At 50.2% G+C, this 13,106-nt stretch overlaps 1 protein-coding gene across 1 annotated transcript; it reads left to right on the top strand.

Moving 5' to 3' along the window:
* Positions 1 to 771: 771 nt before the first annotated feature.
* H6PD (hexose-6-phosphate dehydrogenase/glucose 1-dehydrogenase) lies at positions 772 to 12,292 on the top strand. Its single transcript, XM_056865256.1, has 4 exons — positions 772 to 1,401; positions 6,944 to 7,061; positions 9,263 to 9,532; positions 10,917 to 12,292. Exons 1-4 carry the CDS (start codon positions 772 to 774, stop codon positions 12,275 to 12,277), a joined length of 2,379 nt encoding a protein of 792 aa, XP_056721234.1. The 3' UTR covers positions 12,278 to 12,292.
* The last annotated feature ends 814 nt before the right edge of the window (positions 12,293 to 13,106 follow it).

Here is a 13,106-nt window from a genome sequence, read left to right as displayed (position 1 = left end):
TGCTTTCAAGAATCAGAGCTCCCTTCCCTACTTGTATCTTACGCAGCGCGTTCCAAGCTGAATTGCCCCGCAATTTTTTTTGAATTTTGCATGCTGAACCGTCATTCCGGAAGTAAAGCTGGCTCTGACCTGCTTCGCATTACAAAAGAGCCCACTTAACACGACCTTTCGTGTTGGCTCCACCGGGCTGCTGCGAAGAATAACCAGAGGGAACCATGCAAAACAGCAGTGGCGTTAGCTATGCACATGCTAATAGCTATGCAAATGAACAAAGGTGCAGGCAAGTGGGGGGTGGGTGGAATTTCTCCTTGTCGGGACCGTGAATAGGCATTTTAAAGTCACATTTTAAAAAAGAGCTTTGAACGAGCATAAAAATTGACATGCATAAATGGCCTACCACTTAAGGGAGAATCAAACCGGCTTGCAATCACCTTCCCTCCCCCTCCCGACAACAGACGCCCTGTGAGGTAGCTGGGGTTGAAAGAGCTCTAACAGAGCTGTAACTTGCCCAAGGTCATCCAGCTGGCTTCGTGTGTAGGAGTGGGGATACCAACCTGGTCCTCCAGATCAGAGTCCACCGCTCCAAACCACAGCTCTTAACCACTACAACACGGTGGGAGCTTTGACTCTTGAAAGCTCATACCCTGAAAATCTTTTGGGTCTCCAAGGTGCTACTGGATTCGAATCTAGCTGCATGTCTCAGTGTATGTTATGTTCTTTTCTCAATGTTGTTTCCATTTTTTCTTCCCTCCAGCCTGTCCTGTTCCCACCATGTTTCTAACGGCAACACTTGGCACGTTATTTCTCCTGGGAGTCTTGCCGTCTGCGGCCAGCGAGCGTCAGGGCCACATTTCTGTGGTCCTCCTAGGTGCCACGGGAGACCTAGCCAAGAAGTACTTGTGGCAGGGGTTCTTCCAACTCTACCTGGATGAGGTGAGCAATGGACACACCTTCACGTTCTACGGGGGTGCCCAGGCAGAGCTCGAGCAAGGCCAGAAACTGATGTTCGATCGGCTGAAGAGACTGACGTGTCCGTCAGACGTGTCTCCGGACCGGTGTGCCATGCTGAAGGACCAGTTCCTCAGGCTGACTCAGTACCGCCAGCTTAAGACCGCGGAGGGCTATGCCACCCTTAACAAGGAAATTGCTACTCTGCTCAGTCAGGAAGACCTGGAGGAAGCAGGCCGGATTTTCTACTTCTCCGTGCCCCCTTTTGCCTACGCGGAGATTGCCCGCCACATCAACAGCAGCTGCAGGCCACGTCCTGGGGCTTGGCTGCGCGTGGTTCTGGAGAAGCCGTTTGGCCACAATCTGAAGTCCGCCCAGGCGTTGGCGGATGAGCTGAAGACATTCTTCTGGGAAGAGGAGATGTACCGGGTGGACCATTACCTTGGCAAGCAGGTGAGCGGTCTGGAAGAAACTGGGCCAAAACTTGACTTCCAGAAAATCTCTGTCTATTCGAAAATAAAAAGCATGGCTGGCTGGGGGAATATGAGCAGCCTGTACTCAAGACTATTAGGGGAGGGGCTGTGAGGACCAGGTAGTAGGTGATATGAAAGACCCCTGCCCGAGACCCTGGAGAGCTGCTGCCAGTCTGAGTAGACAATACTGACTTTGATGGACCAAGGATCTGATTCAGTATAAGGCAACTTCATGTATTCATGTATATTTAGGCGGACTCTGCATTTGCAGCACAGTGATAGAGAGTTAGCATGGTGTAATGGTTAAGAGCGGTGGTTTGGAGCAGTGGCATCTGATCTAGAGAACTGGGCTTGATTCCCCACTCCTCCACATGAGTGGTGGAGGCTAATCTGGTGAACTGGATTTGTTTCCCCACTCCTACACACGAAACCAGCCAGGTGACCTTGGGCTAGTCACACCCTCTCAGCTTCACCTACCTCACAAGGTGTCTGTTGTGGGGAAGGGAAGGTGATTGTAAGCCAGTTTGAGTCTCCCTTAAATGGTAGAGAAAGTCGGCATATAAAAACCAACTACTCCTCCTCCTCCTTCTTCTTCTTGACTGTACTGCTTCAAAGTGTGCATGCTCCTGAGCATGTACAGAGTGGCTTTTCTCGCTTGTGTAGAGACTTTGCAATCTTGTTTTGCTTTTTAGCCTTCTGCGGAAAGTAGCAGTGTGGGCCAGGAAGTATTCCGCTGTCTGTGATAATATGGCAGACAGAGGCTACAGTGGGGTACCACGCTGCAAATCCCCCTCGGTTGTATGGTGATGCTCTGGCTGTAGCTTTGTCAATTTGACTTCCCTGCAATCCAGAAAATGGGAATGCCCACATGGATCTTTGTTTTAAGATCAGCCTGCCGTATATATAATATAAATATTTGCCATTCCTACATGACCCAAGTTCAACATAACCGAGGCTGACTTCACGTTGATCAAAGCCTGGTGCTTGGCAGCAATTTAGGAATCCTGAATTTATGCCTTTTTAGAGTCAGCATCGCTAGATCTGCACCTTTTCCGCAAGGCTGCTCCCAGGTAAAACAGGTGTTTCTATACATGTTGTCTCCCGAGGATCAGAGGACCCTACATATTTTATGAGCTGGGGAGAAACCTCTGACTTTCAACAACGCAACTTGCTGTTAAGTGCAGAAGTGGGTAGGATGGATGAGAGCAAAGATAATACACAATACAAAGATAAAGCTTGATTTTAATTCATACCTTTTAATGTTTTGTTTTTATTGCCTTTTCATTTATTGTAAGCCGCCTCGGGCAGATTCCCTGGAGAGGCAGCATAGAAATTTACCTAAATAAATTAGACAAGGATCATGTAGCACTTACATATATAAGGATGGGCTGATCTTGAGATTCCTTCATGCTCTCCGAACGAATAAAGCCGAGCCAGCTTTATAAAATCTCTGTCCTGATACTGGTCTATGTGGTGACTCTTCCGTAAGTAGGGAATTTAATGTTTTTTTTTACTGTCTTTTCACCACAAGCAAATGACATTTCTTCCAGCGTAGAGGGTTCAGTTTTATGCCTGTCTCATCGGGCGGCTTAATGTTTTAAAACTGGGAATTGGGGTCACATCCTGTCTAAGGAACTATTTGAGTATTTGTGCCCTGCTTCTCAGCCAAATTGGTTTCCAAACTGGCATACAATTTTAAATTGGTCACAATTTTTAACTAAAGCAAGTTGCTGAAAAGCACAGGTCCATTTTTAGTGTGTGTTTTAACAAAATTAAGAAGCTTTACTGAATGTTGTGGGCTTTGTTTGGGGCCCGCTGACCACTGTGGATCTGGGACTACCATTTGGCAGAGAGGATGGAGAGAGAAAATGTCTCAGACATTAGTCCTCCTCTCTCGCACCCATTTTCCAGCTGCTAATTGGCGTCTTAAACAGCTGGTCCCACATTGTCCCTTCCTGATGCAGGTTTCCTTGAGGAAGCGCACCCCAGCAAAAATAAATTGGCCAGTCCGGATAATTTCCTCAGGAGAGACGAAATAGGCTGTTGAGAATGGAAGAATGTTCCCTGTCTGTTGGCAACTAAATGGAACCTCCATGTTCAGCGGCAGTGACCTCCAAATGCCTGGTACTGTGAGCTGATGACTAGGGAGGCCTGTTGCCTTTGTGCCCTTCCTGTGGGCTGCCTGAAGGCATTTGGCTGGCCTCTGTCGGAAGCTGGGTGCAGGGCTAAGATGGACATTTGGCCTGATCCAATGTGCTTTGGTTTTTGGTGGCTCCATGTTTAACCGAGGAAATAAACCCACAAACCCTTTACCTCCACCAAAGCAAATTATTCTGTAAGTGGGTCATAGAAGGACTATAGCTCAGTGGTAGAGGGCATCTGCTTGGCATGCAGAAGGTCCCAGGTTCAATCCCCGGCATCTCCAGTTAAAGGGACCACGCAAGTAGGTGATGTGAAAGACCCCTGCCTGAGACCCTGGAGAAGCCGCTGCCCGTCTGAGTAGACAATACTGACTTTGATGGACCGAGGGTCTGATTCAGTATAAGGCAGCTTCATGTGTTCATGTGTTTACTGGGGGGGGAAACGGTAGGTTGTTTTTTTCTTAACGTCTGTGTGTGTCTTTGTATTTGTGTGAGTTGAGACAGAATAAAACCTGTATCCGCGTGATCTTCCAGCCAAGGTCAGGCTTTCCATTTCGCTGAGTCATCACCCCATTCCTCTCCTCTCCTCCACATCCGAGCTGCTGCTGTCTGCTCACAAGGAGGCTGCCAAGCGCTGGCTTTCTAAGCGAGGCTTTTAATTTGATAAGAACGTGGTGCATTACACCCCCTCCCAGCCCTTTTTTCTGGATCAGCCAGCCTTTCAAAGGAAGGTGGAACGGGGAACAACGTGTGCCATCCTCTGAGAGGTGCAGGATCATAGAATCATAGAGTTGGAAGGGACCACCAGGGTCATCTAGTCCAACCCCCTGCACAATGCAGGAAATTCACAACTACCTCCTCCCCCACCCCCCCAGTGACCCCTACTCCATGCCCAGAAGATGGCCAAGATGCCCTCCCTCTCATGATCTGCCTAAGGTCATAGAATCAGCATTGCTGACAGATGGCTATCTAGCCTGTGCTTAAAAACCTCCAGGGAAGGAACGCTTACCACCTCCCGAGGAAGCCTGTTCCACTGAGGAACCGCTCTAACTGTTAGATATTTCCCCCCTGGATTGGGAAGTGAATTACAGTTAGCCCAGTGGAAGTGAGGTATCATTTTGAGACAGAGCAGGGACTCCTAACTGTCTGTGCCAGCTTCCGGCCATGGGTTGTGAGAAGAAGAAAACAGTGCCTCTGTCCATGTGTGGCATGCCTTGTTTTCGTGGCTGAGTGACCCTTGCCCTTCCCTCTCTGCAGGTTGGGGGAGGATCTGGTTCTCCCCAATGGAGGGCCAGTGTGAGCAGTGGCTGCAGCGTTGACAGGATCAACTCCAGGTTTTTACGGGGTCGTGGGCAAAATGCCTTCCCCTAATCATGCTGTGTGGGCCCACGATCATTTTGGTCTCCCATCCAAGTACTGACCATGCTTAGCTTCCGAGATCTGACGAGATAGGGCTATACCATGCCACCTTGAGAGCCAGCATAGTGTAGTGGTTAAGAGCGGTAGTTTGGAGCGGTGGAGTCTGATCTGGAGAACCGGGTTTGATTCTCCACTCCTCCACATGAGCGGCGGAGGCTAATCTGGTGAACTGGATTTGTTTCCCCACTCCCTACACGCGAAGCCAGATGGGTGACCTTGGGCTAGTCACAGTTATCTTAGAGCTCTCTCGGCTCCACCTATCTCTCAGCCCCACCTACCTCACAGAGTGTCTGTTGTGGGGAGGGGAAGGGAAAGGTGATTGTAAGCCGGTTTGAGTCTTCCTTAAGTGGTAGAGAAAGTCGGCATATAAAAACCAACTCTTCTTCTCCTTCTCCCCTCCCATATGTTAGTTTAAATGGATGTTAATTGCATATGGTGTTTATTATCATTGTAACCCACCTGGAGTCTCCTTTCAGAGATAGGTGGGCTAAAAGTGGTCTCAGTTTATTTGTCGTGACATTTCTCTGTTAGAATTCTTCGGGGTGTTCCTGTTGGACAATACCGATGTCCGGCTGTCTCTTGCGCACACCACGATTTGGCCATTGTGTGCAAACCAGAGATGCTACCCCCTCCCCGTAACCTAAGCCAGATGGCTTTGCTGACTGCAGCATTCCCTTCATTTTACCACAGCCCCCTCCCTTTCTGAGCACCTGGCTCAGCTTCTTGTGAGCCCAAGGGGGGACGCAGGAGCGTGCATTGCGGGCAGATTGCAACTGAGGGCTTTTTCAGGCAAAACGTTCAGCCGGCTGCTTATTCGCTGAGGCCTCTCTTTCCTTCTCTCCTGCAGCTTTGCGTGGACTTTGGACACCCCCAGGTCACAAGCCGGGATCCTCCTACATTTAGATCAGCCTGGGGTGATCTGGCAGCATCATGTAGTCCGGAGGGCTTCATAGGCCTTCAGAAGGGGAAGGAGGCTGGCTTCCCCCTGACCCCATTCTTCTCCCTCCCCACTGTGTACTGTGGAGAGCAATACCCTCCCTTATGTTAGGCATTTACGCAGGGAATGCATGCATTGGCGCCGAGGGCTGGGCTTGTCATGAAGAAGAAGAATTGGTTTTTATATACTGACTTTCTCTACCACTTAAGAAAGAATCAAACCAGCTTACAGTCACCTTCCCTTCCTCTCCCCACAACAGGCACCTTGTGAGGTAGCTGGGGCTGAGAGAGCTGTGACTAGCCCAAGGTCACCCAGCTGGCTTCACGTGCAGGAGTAGGGAAACCCAATTCACCAGATTAGCCTCCACTGCTCAGATTAGCCTCCTCAGTGGAACAGGCTTCCTCGGGAGGTGGTAAACTCTCCTTCCCTGGAGGTTTTTAAGAAGAGGTTAGATGGCCATCTGTCAGCAATGCTGATTCTGTGACCTTAGGCAGATGATGAGAGGGAGGGCATCTTGGCCATCTTCTGGTCACTAGGGGTGTGGAGGGGGGAGGTAGTGTTGAATTTCCTGCATTGAGCAGGGGGTTGGACTTGATGGCCCTGGTGGTCCCTTCCAACTCTATGATTCAATGCTTGTGTGGAGGAATAGGGAATCAAACCCGGTTCTCCAGATCAGACTCTACCGCTCTTAACCACTACACCAGAAGGCTGGGTTTAGTAGCCAATAATTGCCCAGGTAATCTTGTTTTCTGCTCAGCTGTGTGTTCGGGAATCTAAATATTCCTTCTGCCGAGCCTGCCCACTGGTCCAGCTAGTATTGACTGCTTGGACCGGAAGTGACTCCCCATGATCTCTCACAAGGGTTTTCTTAAAACTGGAGATCCCAGGGATTGAACCCAGGACCTTCTGCGTCAAAACATGGCCTTTTGTTCCTGAGCCACCATCCTTGCAGAAATTCCATCCCTCATTATCTGTGTGCTTCAATCATTTTGGCCTGTTTTTTCTTTTTTACGCTTTCCCTGCAGGCTGTGGCCCACATCTTACCCTTCCGAGACCAGAACCGACGCTATTTGGACCCGATCTGGAACAGGCATCATGTTGAGAGGGTGGAAATTGTCTTGAAGGAGACAGTGGATGTGAAAAGTAGGTGATTCTTGCGGGGCGTGCATGAAAAGTAGGTGATTCTTGCATTGGGGCAAGAAGGAATCCACTTATCTGTCTGCTTTGGATGTGGGATCTTTAGGGTGAGACTTTGCTTCCAGTATCACATTGGAATACTCCATGCTGGTGTTTGTTACGTAGGAGTAGGTTCTTTGAAAGAGTTTCAGCATGATGCCAGGTGTGGTAGAACTGGAATCTGAATCTCTGTGAGCTTTTGACGTTGGGTGCTTTTAATCTGCGAGCTTTATTACAGTCTTTGAGCTGTTCAGCCTTCCAACAGCCCTGCGAAGTAGGCAACCGAAATTCTCCCATAGGCGAAGAGCAGAGGCTGAGTGAGTGACTTGCGAGTGACTTGCCCCGGGCCATCAAAGGAGTCATTGATAAGGGGAAGAGAACTTTGCTGCTCCATTCTTTGATTGGTGCAGAAATTTACTCTGCCGTTCCACGGCTTATTGATTTCAGTTTAAGTAGAAGAATTTCTAACATTAATTCCTGGAGAATGCACAATTCAGCTCATAGTTCCATCTGTCCATTATGTGTTTATCTGGCTCTTCTTTCAAAAAGCTCAATAGTGGTATATGTGATCCTCCCCGTTTTACCTTCACAAGGACCCTGTGGGGTAGAGCAGGCTGAGAGGGAATTGGCCTGCAATCAATCCAAAGTCACCCCAATGAGCTTCATGGCCCACCTCAGAATTTGAACCCAGGTCTTCCTAGTCATAGTTCAACAGTTCCTTCGTTTTTAGTGTTATTTGTGGTGGGGAGAGGAAAGAGAAACAGCAGGTTCTTCTGGGGGGTTGTTGTTGCAGGCCTGCACTTTACGCATTGCCCTGCAAGCCTGTTTTCCGGCCCGGCGGCGTAAGCAGGCCTGCCGTTGCTGTCCCGTCAAGGACACAGCCGTGCTCCAGTTCACTGCAGTGCTGCAGCATCTCTTCTGCGGGCCCGGCTGCTCGAGGCTGCACCTGCCGCCCGTGTCAGTCCTGGGGATGACTGGGGGGGGGGTGCGTGTCCTCGCTTTCTGTAGGCTCAGGAATGCGTCTCTGTGCGCTGTGCCAATTAGCAATTGCATTATTAAAAGCCGTGACTGATGGTTTGGCTTGGCAAAGCCACTGTGCTCCTTCCTAGGGAAAGGGGTAGGTGAAAGAATGTGAGGGAGAGCCGGGCTGTCCTGTGCTCATTCTCCCGCTCTGCAATTTTTCATTTGCTAACCCCCATCCCTCCCCTGCAGCCCGTGTCAGCATGGCTCACTCCCATGCCAGAGAAAGTGCGGCATTGATTACATTAATAAATGCACCGTGGGTTAGGAGGAGATGGATTCCCTCGTTTCAAAGCTAAAAGGGAACAATCGGTCCGGCGGTGCCCTCTGCAGAGTTTACTTGCGGAGTAGCATCAAGGAGAAATTTCAGGTTGATCCTTCTCCCCATTCCCCCCCCAGTAAGAAATTAACTAGGCAGGGGAGGTTTTGGGGGTGGGGTCAGCACCTTCTCAAGGGTACTGCAGCAAGAGATTTCCTGAGGGACAATCACATGAAGCCATTCTCCAGCATGTATTTCATTTCAAATTTTTTATACCTTGCTTTTCTACCAAGGAGCACAGAACGGCTCACACCACTCTGAGTCTGTGTGCATCTTCTCTTGCCTTAAAGTGTAGAGGCAGTTTGCCATCGCCTGCCTCTGCGCAGTGACCCTGGATTTCCTTGGTTGTCTCCCATCCAAGCACTAACCAGGGCCAACCCATTGTAGGTTCTAAGATTTGACGCAATCAGGCTAGCCTGGACCATCCAGGTCAGGAGTATCTTGTTTTATTTGGCTAATTTGCAGGCTGCCTCTACAGCATGAGCCCCATGGCACAGAGTGGTAAGCTGCAGAACTGCAGTCCAAGCTCTGCTCAAAACCTGAGTTCAATCCCAACGGAACTTGGTTTCAGGTAGCCGGCTCAAGGTTGACTCATCCTTCCATCCTTCCCAGGTCAGTAAAATGAGGACCCAGCTTGCTGGGGGTAAACGGAAGATGACCTAGGGAAGGCACTGGCAAACCACCCCGTCAACATAGTCTGCCTAGTCAACGTCGGGATGTGACATCATCCCATGGGTCAGGAATGACCCGGTGCTTGCACAGGGTCATTACCTTTACTCTACAGTTTGCTCACTTGACTGCTTGTGCCCGTTTCCCCCCCTGTGCTTAGATCGCACCAGCTTCTATGAAGAATATGGGGTCATTCGTGACGTCCACCAAAACCACCTCACTGAGGCCTTGATGTTCCTCACCATGGAGCTCCCAGCGAACGTCAGCAGCTCCAAAGACATTCTACAGAGCAAGCTGCGGACTTTCCAGTCGCTGCGGGACCTGGAGAAAAGCAGGGCTGTGATTGGCCAGTATGAGGGGTACAACAACCACGTGAAGGAGGAGCTACAGAAAGGGCCGGACTATTTCAGCCGAACGCCCACTTTTGCAGGTAAGGTGGAGGTTGAAAGAGGGTGGGGCACTGTGGCTCCAATCCCCCTCCCCAGGATAACTGGGGGTGGGAAGTGCTGTCAAGTCACAGCCAACTTATGGCAAGTCTGTAGGGTTTTCAAGGCAAGAGAGGTTCAGAAGTGGTGCGTCGTCACCTGCCTCTGAGTAGTGACCCCGATATTCCTTTGTGGTCTCCCATTCAAATAGGAACCAGGGCCGATCCCGCTTAGCTTCTGAGAGCTGAACAGATTGGGCTAGCCTGGGCCAGCCAGGTCAGAAGTAGAAGAAGAAGAGTTGGTTTTTATATGCCGACTTTCTCTACCACTTAAGGAAGAATCAAACCAGCTTACAATCACCTTCCCTTCCCCTCCCCACAACAGACACCCTGGGAGGTAGGTGGGGCTGAAAGAGCTCTAAGAGAGCTGTGACTAGCCCAGGTTCACCCAGTTGGCTTCATGTGTAGGAGTGGGGAATCAAACCCAGTTCTCCAGATCAGACTCGGGTAATGTGAAATACCTCTGCCTGAGACCCTGGAGAGCTGCTTGCCAGTACGAGTAGGCAATGCTCACCTTGATGGACCAAGGGTCCAATTTAGTATAAGGCAGCTTTATGTGTGTGTTCACCTCTAAAGACACGTGACTGGCAGATCTGTGGCTAGTGGTCCACGTATCTGCCCATGTGCATATGAAATGGGACTGGTAGGGGCGTGTTTTTATAGAATACAGGCATGGTGGAGGAGAAATAAACCCTTTTGTGTTGATGGAAGCATTTTTCTTTTAACTGGACTCTAGTAATGGGGGGAGGAAATGATTCTGTGATTGGCTCTTAGGTTATGGATAGGTCTGAAAAGATAGCAGTCTGCAGTTTTAGAGGGCATCTGTCCCCCATTTTTAAAGATTACATGCATATGTAAGCGCAATCAAGTCACAACCAAATTATGGCGACCTCAGCAAGAGGCGTTCAAGGCAAGTCAAAAGCAGACTCCCCATCCAAGTACTGATCCTGCTTAGCTTCGGAGATCAGATGAGATCGAGCTATAACATGCCACCTTCCCTCCAGCGTGGTGTAATGGTTAAGAGCGGTGGTTTGGAGCGGTGGAGTCTGATCTGGAGAACCGGGTTGGTTTCCCCACTCCTACACACGAAGCCAGCTGGGTGACCTTGGGCAAGTTACAGCTCTGTTAGAGCTCTCTCAGCTCCACCTATCTCACAAGGTGTCTGTTGTGGGGAGGGGAAGGGAGGGTGATTGTTAGCTGGTTTGAGTCTCCCTTAAGTGGTAGAGAAAGTCGGCATATAAAAACCAACTCTTCTTCTTTTTAATAATTAGGAGTTGGGAATACTGTCAATTAATGCTTGTTTCCCTCATCCATTTCTTGTGGTTTTCAGGGGTGCTGATTAATCTGGACAGCCTGCGCTGGGAAGGGGTCCCCTTCATCCTCACCTCGGGAAAAGTCCTGGACGAACGAGTTGGCTACGCCCGCGTCCTCTTCAAGAACCAGGCTTTTTGCACCCAGAACGAAACAGCGTGGGACAGAGAGAGCAGCCAGTGCAAACGCAAGCAGATCATTTTCTACATCGGCCACGGGGAGCTGAATTCCCCTGCTGTCCTGGTGAGCCGCAACCTCTTTAAGCCCATCATGCCGGAAGGCAGCTGGAAGGAAGTCGTGGATCGCCCATGGCTGCATCTGTTTGGACAGCCTCTCTCTGATTATTACACGTACGTCCCCGTCAAGGAGAGAGACCCTTATGCGGTCCTCATCTCTAGGATCTACCACGGCAAAAAGGACTCCTTCATCACCACTGAGAATCTGCTGGCTTCCTGGGAATTTTGGAGCCCGTTGCTGGACAGTTTATCTGGGGAAGCCCCTCGTTTGTACCCAGGGGGCCCACAAAACAAACACCTCCTGGATTTTGAGATGGCAGGCGGAGAAGTGTCCTTTGTGGTGAAAGAGGCGCTGGAGGTGATGCAGGCCAAGGACCAGCAAACTCCGGACCAGTACAAGACTCTCCAGTCCAGATTCAGGCAAAACCAACTGGTAACCGCTTGGCCGGAAGAACTGATCAGCCGTCTGGCATCCGATATGGAAGCGGCGGCCGCCAGCGCCGTGGAGAGATCCGGCCAGTTCCACTTAGCACTTTCTGGCGGATCGAGCCCGCTGGCCCTTTTCAGGCAGCTGGCCGTGCACCACTACGGTTTCCCCTGGAAGCACACCCACTTGTGGCTGGTGGATGAACGTTGTGTCCCCCTGACTGACCCGGAGTCCAATTTCAGGAACCTGCATGACCATCTTATCCATCAGGTTCGGGTCCCCTACTACAACATCCACCCCATGCCTGTCCACCTCAACCGGCGACTCTGTGTGGAGGATGACAAGGGACCGGAACTGTATGCCAACGAGATCGCCGCCTTGGTGACCAACGGCAGTTTTGACCTGGTTCTCCTGGGGGTCGGCATGGATGGACACACGGCTTCGCTCTTCCCGCACTCCCTTGTGGGCCTCGAAGGGAGCCCGGACGTGGTGTTCACGGAGAGCCCGGCCAAACCTCACCAGCGCATGACCCTCAGCTTGCCGTTCATCAACAAGGCCAAGCGGGTGTCCGTGCTGGTGATGGGGAGGAGCAAACACGATATCGTGACCCTGGTCAGCAGGGTGGGGCACGAGCCCAAGAAATGGCCCATTTCTGGGGTCAACCCCAGTTCCGGCCACATAGCGTGGTATGTGGACTATGAAGCTTTATTCGGATGATCTGTCGAAATCGCTTCCTCCTTTTCTTCTGTCATCCGGGATCTCTCATGGTGAAAAGAACAGCTGCTTTTCTACAATCCTAGAGAGAGATTCTGTTTTTTTGGGGGGGAGAAAGTAATCCGCTGCCGGTTAATGACAGAAGCATGGAAATTCTCTTAATGGATCAGACCAAGCTCTGTCTTTTCAAGTATTCTGTTTCCTGCCAGATCACACACACCCAGAAGGTGTTAGCACCTTTCCCTATAGTCTGATTCTCCCCAGCATCTACAATTCCGAATTCTACTGCCTCTGCACATGGAGGTTCCATTTAGCGACTGTCGATAGACTTATCCTTCCCTGTGAGTTTGTATAATTTTTGTGTTGAAGCCATCATAAGTAGCCCTCTGTGGCCATATCTTGTGGCAGTGAGGTCCAACAGTCGGGATGTGAATGTGAGTGACATTTTTCCAATTCCTTCTGCCATGGTCAGATGACTTCACTGTTGCAGACCTGTTTTTCCTCTCTTCTACAGAGAAGGGGGATTTTTATATACTACCTCGCAGAAATAACCCAGAATCTTTTCAGTGATTGGACTCTGTTTCAGTGTTCCCATGAGGAAAGGTTGAGGAATTTGTGGAGAATTTAGCCCTTGGTCTTTGGCTGAGGTTGTGTGTACTGGCGGGGAGGGAGGGAGAGAAGTACCCCAAAGCTAAAGGTTATGCAAAAATGCAAATCGGTGCACTTTAATTTGCAGAACTTACTGGCTTCTGCTGATTAGCCCTGACTTGGGCCTTCTAAAGTCATTCTTGGTATTGTCCCTTCCTCAAGAAGAGCATTAAAGCAACGTTTG

The sequence above is a fragment of the Euleptes europaea genome, chromosome 19 (assembly GCF_029931775.1).
Source record: "Euleptes europaea isolate rEulEur1 chromosome 19, rEulEur1.hap1, whole genome shotgun sequence".
Taxonomy (NCBI): domain Eukaryota; kingdom Metazoa; phylum Chordata; class Lepidosauria; order Squamata; family Sphaerodactylidae; genus Euleptes; species Euleptes europaea.
Note: the sequence above shows the minus strand (reverse complement) of the source record. Positions and strands in the feature narration are given on the sequence as shown.